This window comes from Pelodiscus sinensis, chromosome 1, assembly GCF_049634645.1.
Source record: "Pelodiscus sinensis isolate JC-2024 chromosome 1, ASM4963464v1, whole genome shotgun sequence".
Lineage (NCBI taxonomy): Eukaryota > Metazoa > Chordata > Testudines > Trionychidae > Pelodiscus > Pelodiscus sinensis.
The window spans coordinates 336,636,904-336,660,719 of NC_134711.1; the positions used below are offsets into that span (position 1 = coordinate 336,636,904).

Below are 23,816 nucleotides of genomic sequence, written 5' to 3' on the forward strand. Positions count from 1 at the left end.
AAACCATGTTAACTTTTGCCCAACAAATTATGTTTTATGTGTCTGACAATTTTATTCTTTACTATTGTTTCAATGAATTTACCTCTACAGCTTAAGAACATAAGAACATTGTCTCTCCATCCAGGCGTTTGTACTGTGACCATCACCTGAGACTCTGGGTACATACAAAACATCAGAGGGATATTCCTGTGATACTATTCTGCATCCAAGTTGGACACTTTCTCCCTTTCTCCATGTCCGATTCCAGCAGAAACAACTTCACCAACCCCTCCACCTTCATCCTGCTGGGCATTCCTGGCCTGGAGACGGCCCATGTCTGGATCTCCATCCCCTTCTGCACCATGTACGTCATAGCCCTCTTGGGGAACTTCACCATCCTGTTCATTGTGAAGATGGAGCTGAGCCTCCACGTGCCCATGTACTATTTCCTCTGCATGCTGGTCGTCACCGACCTGGTCCTCTGCACGTCCACCCTGCCAAAAACACTGAGTATTTTCTGGTTCAATTCCAGGGAGATCGATTTCAGCGCCTGCCTCACCCAGATGTTCTTCATTCTCTGCACTTTACTGATGGAGTCTGGGACACTCGTGGCCATGGCGTTTGATCGCTACGTGGCCATCTGTGATCCCCTGAGACATTCCACCATCCTCACAAATTCCACTGTAGCCAAGATCAGCCTGGCCGTGCTGCTGCGTGGTGCCATCCTCACATTGCCCTGTCCCCTCCTGGCCAGGCAGTGGCCATATTGTAGAACCAACGTCATTTCTGAGCCGTACTGCTCACACATAGGTGTGGTGAGCCTGGCCTGCGCTGACATTCGTGTGAGTAGTTACTACGGCCTCTTTCTCCTACTCTGTGTGATGGGGCTGGATGTGATTTTTATCGCTGTCTCCTACACCCAGATCCTCAGGGCCATCTTCCGCCTCCCCACAAAAGAGGCCCGGCTCAAGACTTTTGGGACCTGCATCTCCCACATCTGTGCCATCTTAGCCTTGCACATCCCTGGTCTTTTCGTCTCCTTCACGAACCGCTTTGGCCGGAACGTGCCCTGGCATTTCCACGTTCTCATTTCCAACTTGTATGTGCTGCTGCCCCCCATGCTCAACCCCATCATCTATGGGGCGAGGACCAAACAGATCCGGGACAGGCTGCTCCGGCTCTTTACTCAGAAGGGTACCTAAGGATTTCACTCGTTGCTCTGGCTCTGAGACTGAGATCAGACAAGAGCTGGTTGGGGACAATGTGCTAGACCCTCTTGTCTGAAATTCTGACTATGGAGTGAAAGTGACATTAAACCAACCCTGGGCTGGCCTGACCGCGCTGTGTCCATGGGACAAACCGAGCAATCGGTCTGTGTTCAACTCAGGGGGCTTCTCAATTTCTAATGCCTGGTAACTGGAGCACTGCAGCCCCTTTCCCTGCCCCATTTATCCCAGCAAGATTCCCTTCACCTCTTCCCCCATCCCTCAAACCACCAGCCCTCCTGCTCACTCCTCACCTCCCCACCCCCATCGCTCACTGGAGTGCCTCCACCTCTGTAACCCACCATCTTAATTTCCTCTGCTCCAGGGCTGGGACGGGAGCTGCTACAATCTGACCAGGGGACTGTTATGAGGGCCAGGAGGACACAGCGCTGGAGCTGGCAGGCAGGAGCAGAGAGGGAAGCCAGGAAGCACGTACAAATGCACTTGTGGGTTGGTGCAGGGTTGTGTTGCAGAAAGGCAAGACGGTGCTTCATTCGGCATGTGGGCCCAGAGGCTCTGCCACAAAGCCATGACACAGGAATTCAGTCAGGCATGTTGGTGTTTTAATTTATTTTTCAGTACCTCCCTGCTGGCATCCATCACAGGGAGGATGCTGCAGTGGATGTGGGCAGGGCACCATTTGGCCAGATCCAGGGCAGGGGATCAGCTTAAACGTGAGGAGGACAACAGCTGGGAGAGGCAAGGGAGGAGAACGGCGCATTGGAGCAGCTGGGACACTCCTTCGAGGTGGTGTCATGGGACCCTCCTCTGCAGGGGAGGGAACGCCATGTAGTATGAAAAACCAGGCGATGGGGGATTCATCCAACAGAACCCTGGATCGCTGGGTTCGCGGTGCCCGGGAGAACCACTGGTCACTTTTGTGCCAGATGCAAAGATTGTGGATCTCGAGACATCTAAATAGACACAAGAGTATTCCCAGGAAAGCTTGTGGTCGTGATACACGCAGATACCTAGGACCAGTGCTTTTCTTGTGACGGTACTGCCCGGTACGCTGCATTGGCACCTCCAGATGCAGCACCGGCACCTCCAGTCGGAGCTCAACAACTTTTCCCCTGGAGTACTGGCACCTTTTCTTTTTTTAACAAAAAAGGCACTGCCCTATGACAGAGGGAAGGAAACCAGATTTAGGCTGCTTGGTGAGAGGCTGAAGTCCGGGACCTCCCCAGCAACACGCTCAGAAATGTTTCCCCTCCAACACAAGGCTACATCTACATTGCGCTCTCTTGCACAAGAACATATGCAAATGAGGTACAGCGATGAATATCGCTGTGCCTCATTTGCATACTTAATGAGCCCCCATTTTTGCACAAGGGGCTTTTGCACAAGAAAGAGCAGTCTATACTCTTGTGCAAGAGCTGTTCTGCCGCTTATTTTCAGGCAGAACGGCTCTTGTGCAAAAGCCCCTTGCGCAAAAATGGCAGCTCATTAAGTATGCAAATGAGGCAAAGCGATATTCATTGCTGTGCCTCATTTGCATATATTCTTGTGCAAGAGAGTGCAATGCAGACATAGCCAAAGAGCGAGATGGACAGGTGGAACTGCAGGGGTTCAATGTGTGCATGAGAGTAAAGTAGAGGGTAGAGGGGGGTTGGGAACCATTTGGCAGAGGAGAAGCAGACACAGGAAGAGTGGGTTCCACCTACCGTTACATGGAACCAGAGTTGTGTCACTTAAAATGAACAAGGTCATAGAGGAATTTAGAGACCAAAGCCTGTGCGGAAGCCAAGAGAATCCATTAACGAAGATTCTTTCACTCTTAGTAAGGAGAGAATGGAAGATGGTAAAATACAGTTAGGATTTGATGAGAAACCCTCACATGAAGAACAGCCTCATTCAATATTATTGCATGAGGGCAGGCAGATGAAAACGTGACAAATTTTAAAGTGCTTATATACAAACGCTAGAAGTTTCAACAGGAAAACGGGTGAACTAGAGAATCTCTTATTCAGCGAGGATATTCATAAAACAGGCCACACAGAACTTGGTGGAAGGAGGCCAATCAATGCTACTGAGTACTTACAGGGTACCGTATCTCCGGGAAGGACAGAAGAGGTTGTGCTGGTGGGGGATGGGACTAGAGGTGAAAGACTGAATCACAAGACGTACAAATCTAACGTGAACCAAACTGTCCAATAGAGTCTCGGGGGAGTAGTAATTCCATGCTCCAATAGTAATTCCATGCTCCAGTCGTAGGACTTTAGCAGTAGCGGGTATGTCATAGCCCAAGTGACCAGGAGGGTGTCAACGCTGTTCCCCACTCTGGCATGACAAATGCAGAGGTGGGGGACCTGCGAAAGCACCCCCAAAACTTGATCTCTACAGGCTTGGTACAAAAACTCCCCCCAAAACCCTAATACCTGGACGCTAGAGAATAAAAAGCCCTGCCCCCACCCAAGGATTCCAAGAAAACCAGGGACGAGATCACTTGGGAAACCTCCTCCCTAAAACCTCAGGGGCACCCCAAGCTCTTCTCTTCAAAGAGCTTGAAAAGAAAAGAGAAGCCAGCTGCAGTCTCTGGTAGCTGCCGCCGGTCAGAGGCCTGCAGATCCCACAGACACATTTTCCAGAACCAATATCGGTTAATTAGAAAAAGGAACAAAACGTGTTTTATCAAACCAATACGAGCGCTGCAAGCACAGTGACTAGTTGGAAAAGAGGAACCAATGAATCTAGGTACCCAGGGTGACCCCCTGGGCTCAGAACTTTCAGTACAAAAGGGAAACACTTTTAAAGGGAAAAGAAACCCACTTTGAACAGCTCCGACAGCAATTCCACATCCCCAACCCACAAACAAGAAAACCCGACGGGTTCACTAACTTTGCCCGACTTACACATTGTGAGAAGACTTTTCGTGGAGAGACAGAGACCTTCCCATCTCCCTGTTACCTGATCATAGAACAGGAAGAGACCTCAGGACTCATCAAGTCCAGCCCCCTGCCCAAGGCAGGACCAACCCAACTCAATCAACCCGGCCAGGGCTTGGTCAAGCCGAGACTTAAACACTCTAGGGATGGAGACTCCACTACTTCCCTAGGTAACCCAGCCCAGTGCTTCCCCTTCCTCTCCTCCTGCCTAGGGAGATCGTTTTTCCTAATATCCAACCCAGACCTCCCCCACTGCAACCTGAGACCATTGCTCCTTGTTCTGCCACCTGCCACCACTGAGACCAGCCTCTCTCCATCCTCTGTGGAACCTCCCTGCAGGAAGTTGAAGGCTGCTCTCAAATCCCCCCTCACTCTTCTCTTCTGCAGACTAAACAGACCCAAATCCCTCAGCCTCTCCTCATAGGTCATGTGCTCCAGCCCCTGAATCATTTTGATCGCCCTCCGCTGGACCCTCTCCAATGCGTCCGCATCCTTTTTGTAGTGGGGGGCCCAGAACTGGACACAATACTCCAGATGTGGCCACACAAGAACCTAATAAAGGGGAATGATGACATCTCTGTGTCTGCTGGCAATGCCCCTCCTAATGCACCCTAATATGCCATTAGCCTTCTTGGCTACAAGGGCGCCCTGTTGACTCATCTCCAGCTTCTCATCCAATGTAACCCCCAGGTCCTTTTCTGCAGAACTGCTACTTAGCCAGTCAGTCCCCAGCCTGTACCAATACTTGGGATTCTTCTGTCCCAAGGGCAGGACTCTGCACTTGTCCTTGTTGAACCTCATCAGATTTCTCATTGCCCAATCCTCTAATCTGTCCAGGTCGCTCTGGACTCTATCCCTGCCCTCCAGTGTATCTACCTCTCCCCCAGCTTAGTGTCTGTGACGTAGTGGGGGTACCTGGCTGGTTTCTATGCTGCTGGCTCTGGGGGAACCCCCACTGGCTGCCGTGGGTACCACGACCCAGCAAAACAGGATGAGTCACTATGCAAACCAGTGGCCAGACACCCCCCATGGAGAGGAACAAAGGAAGGTGGATGCTGCCCTGGCTGGGGGGCAGGGCTGGAAGTTAGTTAGATGGTTGCTGGCTGTCTGAGAGCATGGAGGAGAGCCTAGGGGAAGGGGCTGGAGTTTAGGGGCCCAGTCTCCCCCATCTCAAGGGGGCCTGAGGCATCCTAGCCCAGCTCTGTGACCAGATTACATCTATGCTGTGCTGTATCCTGGAGAGGCAATAAACTTCCTCTAGTCCACCGGCTGGTGCAGTCTGTTTGTGCCATTTCGGGGTGCAGGAGACGGGGGACCCCAACGCGCCGTCACAGTGTCATCCACAAACTTGCTGAGGGTGCAATCCATCCCCTCATCCAGGTCATTAATAAAGATGTTGAACAAAACCGGTCCTAGAACCGAACCTTGGGGCACTCCGCTAGAAACCGACCCCCATCCTGACATCGAGCCGTTGATCACTACCCGCTGGGCCCCTGACAGTCTAGCCAGCTTTCTATCCACCTTACCATCCATTTATCCAACCCACATTCCCTTAACTTGCTGGCAAGAATATTGTGGGAGACCGTATCAAAAGCCTTGCTACAGTCAAGGTCTATCACATCCACTGACCTTCCCATGTCCACCGACCCAGTTACCTCATCACAGAATCTAATCAGATTGGTCAGGCACGACTTGCCCTTTGTGAATCCATGCTGACTATTCCTAATCACTTTCCTCTCTTCTAAGTACTTCAAAATGGATTCCTTCAGGATCCCCTAAATGATTTTTCCAGGGACTGGGGTAAGGCTGATGGGTCTGTAGTTCCCTGAATTGTCCTTCTTCCCTTGTTTAAAGATGGGCCCTACATTTGCCTTTTTCCAATCATCCGGGATCTCTCCCGATCTCCACGACTTTTCAAAGATAATGGCCAAAGGCTCCGCAATGACATTTGCCAACTCCCTCGGCACCCTCGTGTGACGGCACCTTGGGGTCCCCCATCTCCTGCACCCCGAAATGGTACGAACAGACTCCACCAGCCGGTAGAATAGAGGTGGTTTATTGCCTCCCCAGGATACAGCACAGCACAGATGTCACCAGGTTACAGGACAGGCCAAGGATGCCTCAGCCCCCCCTTGATATGGGGCAGGGGTCTTGGCTTCTAAACCCCCCCAGCCTTTGCTGAGGCTGCTTCCTCCATGCTCCCAGACGGAAACTAACTCACTCTCCTCCAGCTCTGCCCTCCAGCCAGGACAGCATCCCCCTTCCTTTGTCTCTCTCTCTGTGGGGTGGCTGGTCAGACAGGTTGAGAGACCTTCTTAGCATAGTGACTCATGGCCTGTCCTTCTGGGCCGCGGTACCCACGGCAGCCAGTGGGGTTACCCCAGAGCCAGCAGCATAGAAACCAGCCAGGTACCCCCACTACGTCACAGTTCTCCCCCCTCCGAGAGCGAACTGAGCAGGGTCACTCCGCTCGTGACCTAGGGAAGTTCGGGTCCTCTGCGTGGGAACCCGCCCTGGGGACATGGGTGCTCCCCTTGACTCGGGCCGGCCGTGGCGAGGCCCCACATGAGCTGGCTTCCCTCTGTCCACTCGCCACCCCGCTCCAGGGCGACTGGCACAGGCCTGTCCTCGGGGGTCACACCCACCCTTCCGCTGGCCTTGATCTCTGGCCAGGGTCTCTCGGGCCGGGGCCATGAGCCCAGTGAGCCTTCTCTGGACAGCCAGGGCAGCTTCCACCCCCGATGCTCCATCCAGGGAGGTCTTCCCCTCCCATAACTCTCTCAGCCAGCCCAGAGGGTCTATCTGGGGTAGAGACCCCCAAGCCGCTTTCCTACTGTCTTGGGCCTTCCCGCCCCTCTGGCAGGAGTCACAGGACCGGCAGTACCGCTGCACGGCTGTAAAGATTCCCGGCCAATAGAAGTGCTGGAGCAGCTTCAGCCGGGTGCTCCGGATCCCCCGGTGGCCCCCAACGGGGACGTCGTGGGCCAAATACAGCAGCTTGAGGCGATACTTTCGGGGGACGACCAGCTGCCGCTGGACCCCCCATGCCCTCACCTTCCTGGGGGGGAGCCACTCACGGAACAGGAGTCCACGCTCCCGCAGGAATCTCTCCTGGCCACCTCTCCCCCGGGGCTGAGCTGCACGGAGGCCAGCCTGGTCCCTCAGCCTCTGCAAGGAGGGGTCTGCCTGCACCTCAGCCTGGAATTCAGCCGCTGGGGCAGGGATCGGGACCTGTTCCCCACCTTTGCCTAGGTCCGGAGTCCCAGCCCGGCTGGACCCCGTGTCCACTGGGATGGGACCCTGAGGACGCTGCCAGGAGTCCTTCCCTGGACCCACGTTGTCAGCCCCCCGCTGGCTCTGGCTCTGGGTAGTGACTAGAGCCCACTGGGATTCACGGGGCCACTCCTCTAGGTCATTCCCCATCAGCACCTCGGTGGGCAAGTGCAGGTGCACCCCCACTTCCTTGAGGCCTTCCTTCGCCCCCCATTTCAGATGCACCCGGGCTACAGGCACCTTAAACGGGGACCTGTCTATGCCCTTCAGGGTCAGCTGCGTGTGGGGTAGTATCCGCTCTGGGGCCACTATATCGGATCGGGCCAGTGTCACCTCTGCCCCCGTGTCCCAGAAGCCCGTCACCTTCCTACCATCCACCTCCAGGGGTATGAGGCACTCGCTCCGCAGGGGCCGCCCTGCCCCCACCCGGTACACGGAGAAATCCGCCTCTCGAGGGTCAGACCTCCCAGGGGAGGTGCACTGAGCATCCTTCCCCTCTCTCTGAGCTGAGGTTTGCCTGCCAGCCCCTGCCTCTGGGGCAGCCTGCCCTTCCTCCCGCCCCAGCCAGTTAACCCTGGAAAGTCCCAGGTCATGGGACCTGGTGCACTGAGCCCTCTTGTGGCCTTTTTGCCCACAGCGATGGCAAGTTAGGCTTTGGGCTGTCTCTGTCCAGGGCCTGGCTGGTTCTCTGGGGTGCAGACGACCTGTTCCTTGGGCTCACCTCATAGTTGACTCCCTCCATCGCTCAGCCGAGATCCGGTCTCTGCGCGGTTCCCTTTCTCTCCGGGACTCCCATTCACACCCGGACCGGCTCTCCGTGAACTCATCGGCCAGCCTTCTGGCCTCCTGGGTGTCTCTGGTCTTCGGTCCTTGAGCCACAGCCTCAGTTTGGGTGGGCACGCTTCATAGAACTGCTCCATCATGACCAGCTTGAGCAGCTCCTCTGCGGTCTGGGCTCCGACTCCAGACACCCACTTGCGGCCGTATTGCGCCAGGCGGGAGGCCAGGTCCACATAGGTCTCCCGTGGCCCTTTCTGTATCCCCCGGAACTTCTTCCTGTACATCTCGGGGGTCAGCCCGAACTTGTGCAGCAGGGCCTCCTTGACTCGGTTGTAATCCCCTGGCTGTAGGTCCTCCAGCTGACTGAGCACTCCGGCCGCCTCCTGGCTCAGTGCGGGGACGAGCTCCTGCAGCCAGTCAGCTGGGGGGACCCGTTGCAGTCCACAGGCCCTCTCAAAGGAGCTGAGGAACCCGTCTATGTCACCCACGTCCTTCAATTGGGCCACCACGAGCCTCTGCAAGCGTCTGGCAGTCCTGGGATCCTGGAGCCCATCCGCACTTGGCGCAGCCGGTGCCCCGCCGGTTCTCCGCTCTGCCATGGCCAGCTCATGCTGTCGCTGCCTCTCTCGATCTTGGCGCTCCTTCTCTCGGTCCTGTACTTCCAATTCCTTCATCCGCAGCTGGATCTCCAGCTGCTGCAGCTCCGCTGAGCTGGCCCCTGCCCTAGATGGGCTACGGCTTGCAGGCCTCCCGGGAGACGCTGTCTCATATCTCCGGTGGGTTCCAGTGCTCCTCCCCCTCTCTGAGCCTGACACACTCTCAGGGGGGGTCTGGCTGCTTCCCCTGGGGACAAGATCCTGGCCTTGTGGCTGGTCATTCTCTTCCAGCTGGGTAATCAGCTGGGCCTTGGTTGCTTTCTGCACAGGCAAGCCCCTCTCTCTGCACAGCCCCACCAGCTCTGCCTTCAAGAGTCGGGCATAGGCCATCTGCCCGCTGGGCCCCTCGGTGCAGACTCACCAGTCTAGTGCTGCAGCGCCCCACGATTCCCAGGAACCGCTTCGCTCTGTCTCCAGCACGCCTGGCTCCAGGGCTCTTGCTTCTACGGCGCCTTGTCGCTTGCCGCTGGAAGCTCCAACCACGGGGTGCAGTGCATCCCACCCCTGACACCAGTGTGACGGCGCGTTGGGGGTTCCCCGTCTCCTGCACCCCGAAATGGTACGAACAGACTCCCCCAGCCAGTAGAACAGAGGTGGTTTATTGCTTCCCCAGGATACAGCCCAGCACAGATGTCATCAGGTTACAGGGCAGGCCTAGGATGCCTCAGCCCCCCCCCCCTCCCTTGATATGGGGGGGGGGGGGTCTCGGCTTCTAAACCCCCCAGCCTTTGCTGAGGCTGCTTCCTCCATGCTCCCAGATGGAAACTAAACTCACTCTCCTCCAGCCCTGCCCCCCAGCCAGGGCAGCATCCCCTTTCCTTTGTCTCTCTCCCTGGGGGGTGGCTGGTCAGACAGGTTGAGAGACCTTCTTAGCATAATGACCCATCCCTGTCCTTCTGGGCCGTGGTACCCACGGCAGCCAGTGGGGATACCCCAGAGCCAGCAACCTAGAAACCAGCCAGGTACCCCCACTACGTCACACCCTCGGATGCATTAAATCCGGGCCCATGGATTTGTGTAAGTTTAGCTTTTCTAAGTAGTTCCTAGCCCACCGAGGGCTGCCCGCCTCCTTCCCATACTGCGTTGCCTAGCGCATTAGTCTGGGAGCTGACCTTGTCCGTGAATACAGAGGCAAAGAAAGCATTGAGTGCTTCAGCTTTCCCCACATCGTCTGTCACTAGGTTACCTCCCTCATCCATTAGGGGCCCCACCCCCTCTCTGGTCACCCTCTTATTGCTGACATGCCTGGAGAAACCTTTCTTGTTCCCTTCACATCCCTCGCCAGCTGCAAGTCCAGTTGTGCTTTCGCCTGCCTGCTGACTGCCCGGCATTCTCGAGCTAATCCCCGGTCATCTGTCCAAGTTTCCACTTCTTGTGAGCTTCCTTTTTGTGTATAAACTCACCAAGGATGTCCCCAGTAAGCCAATCTGGTCGCCTGCCATATTTGCTTTTCTTGTTGTGCATCGGGATGATTTCTTCCTGTGCCTTTAATAAGGCTTCTTTAAAATCCTGCCAGTTCTCCCGGACTCCTTCCCCCTTCATGTTACATCCCAGGGATCCTGCCCGTCAGTTCTCGGAGGGAGTCAAAGTCTGCTCTGCTGAAGTCCAAGGTGTGTATTTTACTACTCTCCTTTCTTCCTTTGGTCAGGATCCTGAAATCGACCATCTCATGATCACTGATTCCAAGGTTGTCACCCACCTCTTCTTCCCCTATTAGCTTCTCCCTGTTTGTGAGCAGAAGGTCAAGCTGCGCACGGCCCCTGGTCAGTTCCTTCAGCACTTGTACCAAGCGGTTATCCCCAACAGTCTCCAAAAACTTCCTGGATTGTCTATGAACTGCTGTATTGGTTTCCCAACAGATGTCAGGGTGATTAGAGTCCCCCATGAGAACCAGAGCCTGCGATCTGGGAGCTTCTCTCAGTTGTCCAAAGAAAGTCTCCTCTACCTCTTCTACCTGATCTGGCAGTCCATAGCAGACACCGACCACAACATCACCTCTGTTGCTTCTACCTCTAAACTTAACCCACAGACTCTCAACAGGTTTTTCTCCCTCTTTATACTGGAGTTCAGAGCAATCATAGTGCTCTCTTACATATAGTGCAACTCCTCCTCCTTTTCTCCCCTGCCTGTTCTTCCTGAACAGTTTATACCCTTCCATGACAGCGCTCCAGTCATGTGAGTCATCCCACCAAGTCTCCATTATTCCAATCAAATCATAGTTCTTTGACTGTGCCAGGGCTTCTAATTCTTCCTGTTTGTTTCCCAGGCTTCTCACATTGCTGTACAAACACCTTAGATAACCAATTGATCGCCCTGCCTTCTCCATCCAAATCAGGGGTCTTCCCTTGTTGCTTGTTCCTCCTTGTGTTTCTTCCCAGAGTCCGACTTCCTCACTTACCACAGGGTTTTGGTCACCGTCCCCCGACGAACCTAGTTTAAAGCCCTCCTCACTAGGTTTGCAAGCCTGCCCGCAAAGATGCTCCTTCCTCTCTTGGTTAGGTGGATCCCATCTCTTCCCAACAATCCTTGTGCCCGGAACAGAGTCCCATGGTCGAAGAAACCAAAGCCCTCTCTGCGACACCCCCTGCGCAACCACGAACTTACTTCCTCAATTCGACAATCCCTGCCCGGACCTTTTCCTTCAACAGGGAGGATGGATGAGAACACCACTTGCGCTTCAAATTCAAACTAACTTCTGTTAGTTCGCATTAACTTTGTAGTGTAGACAGACCCTCACTGAGGTGCAGGGCTGTAGCCCTGGTGCCAGAGAGACTAGAGAGCCCTGCCAGGAATCGCTCTGCCTGCTGCTCACGCTGAGCAGAGACATGAGAGCCCTGAGGCCTGAGCCCACGTTGGCCAAAGCTGTGCTCTGACCACAGCCAGCGCCTGTCCAACGCAGATGCTTGCCTGTAAAGCAGTGTCCAGTGCATGGACTCGGCTCTGGCAGGGCCCGACCGGCTAGCCCTAAAGCACACACCAGCTGCCAGCACAGTGCACCCCACTCTTGCCCGCGACAAGACGGCTGGACTCAGGTGATGGGTGGTGGCACGTTGTCTGAGCCCTCCAGAGTGGGGATCAGGCCCGTGTTCTCAGAAACGCCTGGGGAAAGGTGCAAAGGGGGGTAACACGTAACACGAAAGGAGATGAAGAAGCTGTTTGCCCAGATTCTCTCCCTGTCCAGAAGGGGTGGGCTATCTCCCTTCAGCCCTTCCTCCAGCCAGGGGGCAGTGGAAAGTCCTGCCGTTGAGTGTAAGGGGGCGGTTGGCCTCTCACTGAAACTTAGAGAGGATTTTTGATTGGCCCTTTCCCAGAACCAATAGGAAAGAGAAGGGTCAATGGGAAGCTGTCAGCTGATGGTCAGGGCAGTGTGTGTGTGTGTGTTACACCCGCGTCTTCAACTGCTGGGACACAAGGCCCCGTCGCAGCGGGCAGTCTAGGAGAGACTGACGGGTGCCCCAGAGTTTAACATCCGTGTGTTAGTCCGCTAGGATCTGGAGCCCTTCGTGGTGGGCAGCCAACAGGCCGACAGATGCCCCAGAGTTTACAGGGAGAGCTTATTACATCTCAGACTTTGACTGCTAGGATACAGAATCCCTTTGCAGCGGGCAGCCTAGGGAAGGCTGAGAGATGCCCCACGGATCTGTCCTCTGGAAGCGACATGATCCAAATGCCCAGCTCTGCCTGTATCTGTCCCTTATGACCGGCTGGAGTTCTTTTAAATTGTGCTTGGTTCTGTTACAGCAACTGAAGGAGTCAGGTTAAAGCTTAAACAGTTACAGGTTTATTGAGGAAGCTTATAAATCATATGGTTACAATGGCTATTGCTCTACTTCTTAACTGCTAGCAAATACAGATCTTATGGTTACACAGGAAGAAGGAAGATAGAAAGTAATGGTACCAAGTGACAGCTTAATCTTTAAAGAGCTCTATTCTATGCATGCACTAAAACAAAAGGACACATACGGGTACAATTTTTACCCCTTTCTGCATCACCCGGTCCCAGCATGTGAGGCCAGGATCGGTCCCTCAATTCCCCGGAAAGATGAAAATACGAGGTGGGCAACCCCGTGGAACCTCGGGAGGCAATGCACCTAACCCGACCAGCAGGAAAAGGGTGAATTGGCACTCAAAGTGAGTGTGCTGCTGGACCCATCTTTATACCCAGGGGGTCACGTATTTCTCTTTCTTATCTGTGATGCCAAATGGTGCTGGTCCGTCTTTGTGACACCAGTTCTTACAAGGGAGTTGTGAACTTAATTTACACTTGTAAGAGAGAGAACTAAATTGGGAGGACTGGGCGTTCTTTTCTCAGTGGGAGAGTCCTCTCCCAGGGACGGCTGTGTGTGATCGTATCAATATTGGTTCCAGCCAGGGCAGTTCTCGCAGCCTCGAGGTCAGCTGATTGCCTTGACTGCTCTTTCTCATATCTATGTGTTCAGCTCCCCTAGGGTCAGATGAGCCAGCATATCCTGGCCTCGCATCGAGGCTTCCAAGGCTATGCTGATTTTTATTGCTCCTTCTCTGCCCTGTACGCAGGCACCTCAGAGGGGCAAACAAGATGGATGTGACGGGGGGGTCTGTCTGGCTACAGAAGCCAGGCCCCTGAGATTGACAGGCCCCAGGGGTAATGCTCCTGGCCAGGTTGATTGACAAGGCAGGCAGGCCAATGAGGGAGTCGGGAGGTGTGGTGAATGGGGGGGCAAGGTAAACACAATTTTCTGGACATTCCAGTCATTCAGCTGGCTAAAATCATTTCCCAACAATCCTTAAATCTTGAGACCCAACCGCAGCAGCCTGGCCCGTACGTGTTAAACCGCAGGCAGTGGGTCCTAGAGCGACCCCGGGAACGCCAGGGAAGCAGGAAGTGAGTTGGCAGGAGGCCAGAGAGCCAACGGAAACAGAGCGTGGGCCTTTGAACGGGAAGAGTGACCTTCCTGTCCCTGTTGTGTGGCCAGAGCAGAGCCCCTGGGAGGAGCAATGAGGAGTCAGGGAGCCAGGCCTGGAGAATCCCGCGACACCCCTGCCTGGGGAAGGAGGGAGCCGTGGCACTGCAGAGATGTGAGTGGAACAGGGAATGGTTAGTCAGACGCTGGCAGGGGACTCTCTATATACTGGGGGTTGTTGGATGTCTCTGTGCTGCACACAAGTAGCCGCCCCTTGTGCTGGGGCTTTCCAAAGTGAGTCCCAGGGGAGCAAGTCTCTGTGTTTGAATCCTGGTCCAGCTGCTCTGAAACACCCGGCCACCGGGCAAGGCCTCACCTGGGGGGTTTCTCTTTTGTTAATAAAAAGCCCGTTTCAGACCCTGGTGTGAATCCCGGGCCCTGGGAGGCAGGTGGTTCCGTGGGCTTGTGCCTCAGACTGCACAGCCCAGCGCCGAAGAGAAACGCCATTCCTCAAGCGCTCTGAAACGGGAGGGTCCCCACGGGAAGCAATTCCCACATGCGCCTCCCTGGGCTCTCCGGGGGCTGTGCATTTGGGGGTGGCAGCAAGTCCGGTCCCAGGCTGGGGAGTCTGTGACCCTGGGGGGTTGAACACCAGCCTTTCGTAGCAGCCCCACCTTCTGCCCCCAAAGTGCCAGGGTGCGGAGCAGCCTTGACAGGAGGGTGAGCGGGGGCTGCCTGGGCTGGAGGGGGCCAATGCCCAGGAGGGACGGGTAGCCAGCAGGCAGACAGATGACTGAGAGGAGACACAAGCACGTTCTAGAGCCACGCATGGGCCGTTACAAGGGGCTCAGGGCTCAGGAATTCTCAGAAATATCACTGCCCTGGGCACCACCTGTCCTTGCAGAGCCCCTAGCAAAGGGAACTTGCTGAGCACTGATCCCTGCTCTATGGCCAGGCAAACTGAGGCAAGGGAAACTGAGGCAAGGGAAACCATTGCCTGGCCAGGGTCAGGCACGGAAGGAGCGGCAGGATGGCACACGAAAGCCAGGGCTATGGGCTGCCCTGCTGAGCGCACCCAGGGGGAAATGGGCTGTTCGCTGGCTGGGAGGCAGAGGAAGGGCTGGAAGGGGAGGCAGAGCCTTCGCCACCCTCTGAATCCGAATCGGAAGTTCTCAGAACGAGCCAGAGTGTGCCCCCCCCGCCCCCGCCCCCCGGGAGCTGGGAACTCCGGGGCCCCTTCCGCTCCCCGTGAGACCGGCCCCACAGCCCAGCCCAGGTCGCTTGGTGAGAGCGGCGCAGGAACGCGGCAGCAGCCAAAGGTTCCTGTGCAGAGAGGGCAGCCGGGGGATTTGCGAACAGGCACCGGGCAGCCAGCTCCCCTCTGGCAGCCCAGAGCCCAGGCGTCTGCTCTGCCCTCGGAGGGCCCTCGACTGCTGTTTGCGCCAATCGCGGAGTAATTAGCTCAGAAGCACCGACAGCTTGTTTGTGTCCAGATGCTGCCTCTCCCCCAAGGCCGAGCGACCCCCCCGGGACGGCCCAGAGCTGGGTTATAACCAGTGCCCAGCCCTGTGCCAGCTCTCAGCGCCGGACGCTGCTGCAGACGCTGGGCTGAGAGAGGTGGGGACGCGGCTGCCTGAGGGGGGTTCCCAGGGAAGACACGTCCCTCTCAGCACTCACAGGTACCAGCTCTGGCCGAGGGCTCCCCTGCCCCACAGCCCCAGGGCAGCGTGGGTGTGAGGGGCAGAGTCGGTCTGGGGTTCTTCGCGTTCTTCCCAGCCATTAAACCTCCCAGGGCCCTGCCACATGAGTGAATTTTCTCCAGTATCATGGGCCAAAAATGTCACCCTCTTCTGTGCACCCCTGCCTGTCCCCACACATGGGCTCCACCCCCGAGGTGGCTGCATCTCTGTGCACAGGGGCCCTTGGGCTGAGCGGGGGGGCAGACGTTCGGTACCAAACCAGCCCTCAGGCCGGGCAGCATTTTGCTCAGGCCCCACTGGGGAAGCTCCCCCGGCAGCGAGAGCTGGTCAGAGGGCGGGGGGGGGCAGCGGGGTGAGTGCCCAGACACTGCCCCTCCGCATCGCAGGGCGCTGGTGGGAAGGGGCCGGGGCTGCCCCCTGACATGTGTCGCTAGAAGCCATGGGGGGGGGCAGGGCCCCTCACTGGAACGAGCCAACGTTGGGATCCAGCCTGGGCCGGACGTCTCCTCTCGTTTGTGCAACGAGTCGCCTGGAATTTTCACAAACCAAGTCGGGCCCGAGTTTGAACCTAAGTCTGCTCTGCTGGACTCTGCTGCCTTTGCCGCTGGCCCCACCTTCCGTGGCAAGGCAGAAACGTCCCTCCGCCGTTCCCAGGCCACCCTCCCTGCCTCGCCAGAGCGCTGTCGCGCCCCCTCAGCACCTCCTTCCAAGCTCCGCGCCCCCGCACCCTGGGCTGCTCCCACGGCTGCGTCCCGTCCCTCGCACCCTCCCTGGCGCCTGCCCTGCAGTGGATTTGCCAAGCCCTGGTATTCATAGACCCTGCAGTTGATTGGCAATCACGAGAGTCCCAGATTTTTTCAAACCAAGCCCATGGCAGCTCTTCCATTTGTTCTCAACCTTGTTGAATCTTTTTTAAGCTTTTCCCCCTTTTTTTTCATGACTGTACATTTATCACCGGAATTGCCCTAAAACCTGTGTAGAATTTGTCTTGTTCTTAGTACTTGTGCGCCCCTTTGCCCTGCCGCCTTTAGTGTCGCTTAGAATGGCCAGAACTTCCAGTTTGTAGTGCTGGCCGGCCTTTGCCCCTTGGCTCCGTTGGCCTTCGCCCTGATTGCTTTTAGCCAGCCTGGCCCACTTGCCTGGCTGGGCCCTAGGACTTTTCCCCTAGCTAGTTAACTCCCCTCAAAGAAATCCCAGTTCTCAGTCCCATGCTCTGCCTGGCGCTTCCCTCCCAAATGGCTTTTGCTGGCCATGTTCCGCCAATGGCGCCGGCTAGCTCCCCCGGCTCAGGCCAGGCCCGGCAGGGGTGAGGTGCTTGTTCGGGGGCGGCCATCGGGAAGGGGATGGGGCGTGAGTAGCACCTGCGCCACAGGGACCGGTTTCCAGTGCCCACAAGGCCCTGCTATGCAGGGAGATTCCCCGAGGGTTTGCCGTTAAAACCAGCCCGGAACCACCGCGCCAGAGCAACGTGCTACACCTGGGCCTGCGTGTCCGCAGAGAGCGCCAGCGGGGAACTGCTCCGGCAGTTTGTTCAAATGTAACAATCAGCCGCTCTCCACTGGCACGTCCCCTTTTTCGTCTCTCCTCTGAGCGAGCCTGCCCCAGGCTTTGCCATGCACCAGGCACGGCGGCTCACCCACGCAGGGCAACACACCCATGCTACACAGACACAAATCCATGGGCCTGGATTTAATGCATCCGAGGGTACTGAGCGAGTTGGCAAATGTCATTGCGGAGCCTTTGGCTATTATCTTTGAAAACTCGTGGAGATCGGGAGAAATCCCGGATGATTGGAAACAGGCAAATGTAGGGCCCATCTTTAAATAAGGGGAAAAGGACAATCCAGGGAACTACAGACCCATCAGCCTCACCTCAGTCCACAGAAAAATCATGGAGGGGATCCTCAAGGAATCCATTTTGAAGCACTTGGAAGACGGGAGAGTGATCAGGAATAGTCAGCATGGATTCACAAACAGCAAGTCATGCCTGACCAATCTGATTAGCTTCTATGACGAGGTAACTGGCTCTGTGGACATGGGAAAGTCAGTGGATGTGATATACCTTGATTTTAGCAAGGCTTTTGATACGATCTCCCACAATATTCTTGCCAGCAAGTTAAGGAAGAAGGGATTGGATAAATGGATGGTAAGATGGATAGAAAGCTGGCTAGACTGTCGGGCCCAACAAGTCGATGTCAGGTTGCCGGTGGGTTTCAAGTTCTAGGACCAGTTTTGTTCAGCATCTTTACTAATGATCTGGATGAGGGGATGGGTTTCACCGTCAGCAAGTTTGTGGATGACACTAAGCTGTGGGGAGAGGTAGGTACGTTGGAGGGCAGGGATAAGGTCCAGAGTGACCTAGACAAATTGGAGGATTGGGCCAAAAAACATCTGATGAAGTTCAACAAGGAGAAGTGCCGAGTCCTGCACTAGGAACGGAAGAATCCCAAGAATTGTTACAGGCTGGGGACCGACTGGCTAAGTAGACGTTCTGCAGAAAAGGACCTGGGGGTTACAGTGGATGAGAAGCTGGAGATGAGTCAACAGGGCGCTCTTGTAGCCAAGAAGGCTAATGGCATATTAGGGTGCATTAGGAGGAGCATTGCCAGCAGATCCAGAGATGTGATTATTCCCCTTTATTCGGCTCTGGTGAGGCCACATCTGGAGTGTCGTGTCCAGTTGTGGGCCCCCCACTACAAAAAGGATGTGGACGCATTGGAGAGGGTCCAGCGGAGGGCGAACAAAATGATTAGGGGGCTGGAGCACATGACCTATGAGGACAGGCTGAGGGAGTTGGGTCTGTTTAGTCTGCAGAAGCGAAGAGTGAGGGGGGATTTGAGAGCAGCCTTCAACTTCCTGAAGGGAGGTTCCAAAGAGGCTGGAGAGAGGCTGTTCTCAGTGGTGACAGATGCAGAACAAGGAGCAATGGGCTCAAGTTGTGGTGGGAGAGGTCCAGGTTGGATATTAGGAAAAACTATTTCACTAGGTGGATGGGAAGCGCTGGGCTGGGTTCCCCCGGGAGGGGTGGAATCTCCATCCTTAGGGGGGTTTCAGTCTTGGCTTGACAAGCCCTGGCTGGGATGATTGAGTTGGGTTGGTCCTGCTTTGGGCAGGGGGCTGGACGCGATGACTCCTGAGGGCTCTGCCTGCCGTAGGATTCTGTGATTCCAGGACAGCGCACCCCGGCTGGTCAGTAGACCCGTGTAGACACTCACGCAGGGCATCCCCCCATTCCCACAGCCTGTCCAGGCAGCCTGCTTCCAGCCACCAGGTCCTGTTGGAGCCCAGGTGAGCAAACACAGCAACGGCCCCGGCCAGCAGCTCTTCCATCCCCTCCCTTGGGCATCTCAGCGAGGGGTTTTTCTGGCCATGGCTGCGAGTGAGCAAGCGTTTCCAGGGCGCTCCGACCAGTGACATGCCAGGTTTTTCCTGGGCCGTGTCCCCCAGCCCGGGGCTTGGCAACTGGTTGGCTCCTTTCCACTCTGAGATTCTGAGCAAGGGGGTGACTGGGGAGCCCAGTGTGGCAGGGATGCCCAGTTGCGGGCAAGGCTGGCTAGCCAGGGGCCGCAGGTGTTTCCTGCTGCGGGTAGGAATGAAGAGCCATGGGCCCTGCAAAGTGTGGGATCTGTATGGGGGAGCCAGGGGTTCATCGCTCCCTTCTCTGAGTGATGTGAGTGTCGGTTTCTGGGTGTGAAGAGCAACCCGTCGGCTTCCCCTGCCTCCCGCCTTGTCTCATGCCCACGTTGTCTCCCCTTCCAGACACTGGCAGAGTGACCATCACCTGAGCCCCTGGGCACATGCAGGAAGTCAGGGGAACACACAGCACCTGCAGGAGACCCCCTTCGACCTCAGCGCGGGACAGCTCCCCCGCACCATGTCAGATTCCAACACCACCCTCTTCACCAACCCCTCCACCTTCATCCTGCAGGGCATCCCTGGCCTGGAGGGGGCCCACGTCTGGATCGCCATCCCCTTCTGCATCATCTACGCCATCGCCCTCTTGGGGAACTTCACCATCCTCTTCATCGTGAAGACGGAGCCGAGCCTCCACGAGCCCATGTACTATTTCCTCTGCATGCTGGCCGTCACCGATCTGGTCCTCTCCACGTCCACGGTGCCCAAAATGCTGAGCATCTTCTGGTTCAATGCCCGGGAGATCGATTTCAGTGCCTGCCTCACCCAGATGTTCTTCATTCACTGCTTCTCTGCGATGGAGTCTGGCACCCTCATGGCCATGGCGTTGGATCGCTACGTGGCCATCTGCCACCCCCTGAGACATTCCACCATCCTGACCAAGCCGGTGGTGGCCAAGATGGGCCTGGCCGTGGCGCTGCGCAGCGGTGTGCTCGCCCTGCCCTACCCCTTCCTGGTGAGGCGGTGGCCGTACTGCAGGACCAACATCATCCCCCACTCCTTCTGCGACCACATCGCCGTGGTGACGCTGGCCTGCGCCGACGTCCGCGTCAGCAGCTACTACGGCCTCTTCGTGCTGTTCTCCGCTATCGGCCTGGACGCGCTGCTAATCCTCCTGTCCTACGCCCAGATCCTCAGGGCCATCTTCCGCCTGCCCACCAAGGACGCCCGGCTCAAGACCTTCGGGACCTGCGGCTCCCACCTCTGCGCCATCTCCACCTTTTACATCCCGGAATTCTTCTCCTCCCTCACGCACCGCTTCGGCCACGTGCCCCTGCACCTCCTCATTCTCATTGGCAACGTCTACCTCCTGATGCCCCCCATGCTGCACCCCATCATCTACGGGGTGCGGACCCGGCAGATCCGGGACAGGCTGCTGCGGCTCTTTGCACCGAAAGGGACGTAAGGGTTTCTCCTGGCGCCCGGGCTCTCAGCCCCAGCTCCATGCTGAGCTGGCTGGGGACGCGGTGCGGGGCCCTCTTCTCGGGGACATTCCCCCTTTCCTGGCCCGGTGCGCGCAGTCAGCCCGACATGCTGGGGGGGGGGGGCGCGTCAATGTACGATACACTAGCTTGCCACCCTTCCAACTGCAGGTAGCTGGGCCCCCAAATCCACGCCCCTGCTCCATCTCTTCTGCCAAGGCTTTGCCCCTTCCCTGCCTCTTCCCCCACGCACTGACCCCGTCTCCTCTCCTCCCCTCCTTGGGCGCAGGACCTGCCCACCTCCCTGTCCTCCAGCTGCAAGGGAGCCAGCTCAGATTCTGGCAAGGATCTCCCCTTGCCCCGACCCAAGGGCTGGGCAGGCTCCAGGGAATCCCACCTTTTCGGCAGGTAACTAAGCAGTCAGCCGGCAGGAGCCCTGGACTGAATTCCCACGGAACACAAGTGCGAGCGCACTCTGACGCCTGGTGGCAAGTCGCGTGAGCACACGGCTTAGGGCCACAATTTTAATCTGGGTGTGACGGGGAGGTCACAGACAACCCTTCAGGGCTCCTCCGGGTGCTGCCGCGGCCACTGGCCACTCGCCGTCCCGCTCTCTGGGACTCCTCCCCGCCCGGTCCTGCTGGCCAGCTCCCTGGTCCCCCCAGCCGAGGCCCCGGGCTGAGGTCCCTGCCCCCCGAGGAGCAGCACAGACACTGAACCACTCCAGGTCCAGGGAGAGGGCAGCTTAGGGCCCAGCTCCTGGGACACCCCTCCCCAGATGGGACCAGACCCCCTGAATGACCTGGGTGAGCCCCTTTAGCAGAGAGCGGGGGACTGTGCAGACTGCCCCCCCCGGTAACACTCGCTCACCCTGGGCTTTGCAATGATTTCACGCAGCAGCAGCAGTGGGGCTGACGTGGGATAAGTGAGAACAGGCCGAGCTGAGTCGGTTACAGATCAAGAGAATCCAAAACGTTTGGCTTGTTGGACACTGGACCCTCCCCCCGCCCCTCAAACCTCTTCCCCAGCCGCCCCCCCACCAGCGCTCTCCCCTCCCCCCCGGGTCTTTGGCCCCGCCCAAAGGCCAGAACGGCCCCTTCCTGGTCTTTGTTCAGAAATCCCTTCGTGCCGGGGAGTCCCCGGCCGCTCCCACCAGCACAGTCTCTCTTTCTTTTACATCCAGAACATCGCTGCTGCCTATTCAACAAGAGAAAGGGGCTTTCTTTGCAGGTGACTAGCAAGTCAGATTCCCAGAGCTCTGAACGGGAGAGCCAAGAGCCTGCAGCTTAGGAGTCAGATACAGGCTGCGGCTTTCGGCACCACACGCATGGGGTGGGGCTACAGGAGATTTAACTGCACAACTCCAAGGCAGGTTCAAGCCCCCCATGCACGTCAAGCTGGCAAATGACCCCCCGCCGGTAGACAGTTTCCAGAGTTTGACTCGCTGAGGGCAAGGCCCGGGTATGTGACAGGCACCATTTCAGCATCTCGTTCAATTCGACTCTCACAAAACTATACATGAAGGTGGAGGAACAACACAATCTCTGAAGGACAAAACATTAAATTACAGGGCTGCAAACCAACAGGACAGTAACAAGAGCGGGACCCTCACAAGCCAGTTATTCTACAAGCAGCTGGTCCATGACTGATTGTATAACATGGCCCTAATTCAATGGACAGAGTACAAAAATGCTTGTGACCAATATTCAATTGTAGTGAACAAAGCAATCTACCGAATAGCAAGTATTACTCTAGAGGCCAGTAAGGCCTTAAAAGCGGGAGGGGCGGAGGAGACTCGCTCGTGCATAGCTGCTGCCAGCCTCCTTCGCGCTGCTCCACTTTTACTTTGGGGGGTCTCAAGAAGACCCTGTGTTTCTTTTCTTTCTTCCCTTTTGGATTTGCCTGGAAGTTTCTCCAGCTGCCCACACGACCATCCCGACTCTCCGCAAAGTTTTTCTGCCTTCTCACTCTCGCTTGGCTTTCTCTTGGGCTTCAATTTCCTCCTCTCTCTGCCGCTTCCTTTCATGCATCTCTCTAGCTTCTCTTGCTTTCCTTTTCATTTCCAGTTCAGCAAAGAGCTTCCTCGCCTGCTTGTACACGGCCTGTTCGAATACGTCCGATCCTCCTCCTCAGCGTGGGCTGGCTTCCCTGCCTGCTTTAGCAGCTTCTTTGTCTCTTTCACAGTATGGCCCACATGCCCTTTCCCTGCCGGTATCACATCCAAGGCTCCCTTCTTCTGCTCCTGGGCCAGTAGCAACTTGTATGCTTTGGCCACAGCTTCAAAGGCTGTCTGTGCTCTTTCAGCATCACCCTGATCTTTGTACCAATATGGACAACTGCCGAAACCTCCTCTTTATTTCTTCATCTGTGACATCAGGATCCATCTGCAGGACTTCCGATGGACTCACGTTGAAAGAAGAGGATCCAGGCCAGGTCAATCTCTCAATCTGGTTTTTCGGTGTTAAAACAGAGTCACGCTTTTCGATCTGCTTCACCTCGCTGGAGAAGGTGAGAAATGCCTCGGTGGCAACCCCCACCCTGCGCTCCCCGGAGCGGCCATCGCTGCACCACGTGACACAGGACCCCCATGCAACCCCAGTCTTCTTAGCCTCTCCTCATATGGGACCCGTTCCAAACCCCTCATCATTTTAGTTGCCATTTTCTGAACCCTTTCCAAGGCCAAAATATCTTTTTGAGGTGAGGATACCACATCTGTACACAGTATTCAAGATGTGGGCGTCCCATAGTTTTATACAGGGGCAGTAAGATATTCTTTGACTTATTTTCTATCCCTTTTTTAATGATTCCTAGCATCCTATTTGCTTTTTTGACTGCCACTGCACACTGTATTTTGACCACCACTGCACACTAACATAGTGAATACAAGCAGAGAGAGGGTAAGTTTAGAAGATAGGATACACAAAGAACAAGTTAAAAATCACTTAGGAAAGTTAGATGTCAGCAAGTCACCAGGTCCTGATGAAATGCATCCCAGGATACTCAAGGAGCTGATAGAGGAGGTATCTGAGCCTTTAGCTATGATCTTTGAAAAATCATGGCAGACGGGAGATTCCAGAAGACTGGAAAAGGGCAAATATTGTGCCCATCTATAAAAAGGGGAATAAGAACAACCCAGGAAACTACAGACCGGTCAGTTTAACGTCTGTCCCAGGGAAGATAATGGAGCAGGTAAGTAAGGAAATCATATGCAAACACTTGGAAGGCAATAAAGTGATAGGGAATAGCCAGCATGGGTTTGTGAAGAACAAGTCATGCCAAACTAATCTGATAGCTTTCTTTGATAGGATAACGAGCCTTGTGGATAAGGGAGAAGCGGTGGATGTCATATACCTAGACTTTAGTAAGGCATTTGATACGGTCTCGCATGATATTCTTATTGATAAACTAGGCAAATATAACTTAGATAGGGCCACGATAAGGTGGGTGCATAATTGGCTGGATAACCGTAGTCAGAGAGTTGTTGTTAACGGTTCTAAATCCTGCTGGAAAGGGATAACAAGTGGAGTTCCGCAAGGGTCTGTTTTGGGACCTGTACTGTTC

General features: G+C 55.8%; 2 protein-coding genes and 1 pseudogene across 2 annotated transcripts; 2 read left to right on the forward strand and 1 right to left on the reverse strand.

Moving 5' to 3' along the window:
- The first annotated feature begins 233 nt into the window (after positions 1 to 233).
- On the forward strand, positions 234 to 1,181 carry LOC142827822 (olfactory receptor 52E2-like). Its single transcript, XM_075923813.1, has one exon. It carries the CDS (start codon positions 234 to 236, stop codon positions 1,179 to 1,181), a length of 948 nt encoding a protein of 315 aa, XP_075779928.1.
- Positions 1,182 to 19,182: 18,001 nt separating this feature from the next.
- On the forward strand, positions 19,183 to 20,333 carry LOC102444515 (olfactory receptor 52R1-like). The gene has a single exon (XM_006114917.2). It carries the CDS (start codon positions 19,295 to 19,297, stop codon positions 20,237 to 20,239), a length of 945 nt encoding a protein of 314 aa, XP_006114979.2. The 5' UTR covers positions 19,183 to 19,294; the 3' UTR covers positions 20,240 to 20,333.
- Positions 20,334 to 21,960: 1,627 nt separating this feature from the next.
- Positions 21,961 to 22,815, reverse strand: LOC102444729 (dnaJ homolog subfamily C member 8 pseudogene; annotated as a pseudogene).
- Between the last annotated feature and the right edge of the window lie 1,001 nt (positions 22,816 to 23,816).

Excerpts from the sequence above, each read along its gene's own strand:
- LOC142827822 (XM_075923813.1), top strand. The coding sequence starts at position 234 with ATGTCCGATTCCAGCAGAAACAACTTCACCAACCCCTCCACCTTCATC.
- LOC102444515 (XM_006114917.2), top strand. The coding sequence starts at position 19,295 with ATGTCAGATTCCAACACCACCCTCTTCACCAACCCCTCCACCTTCATC.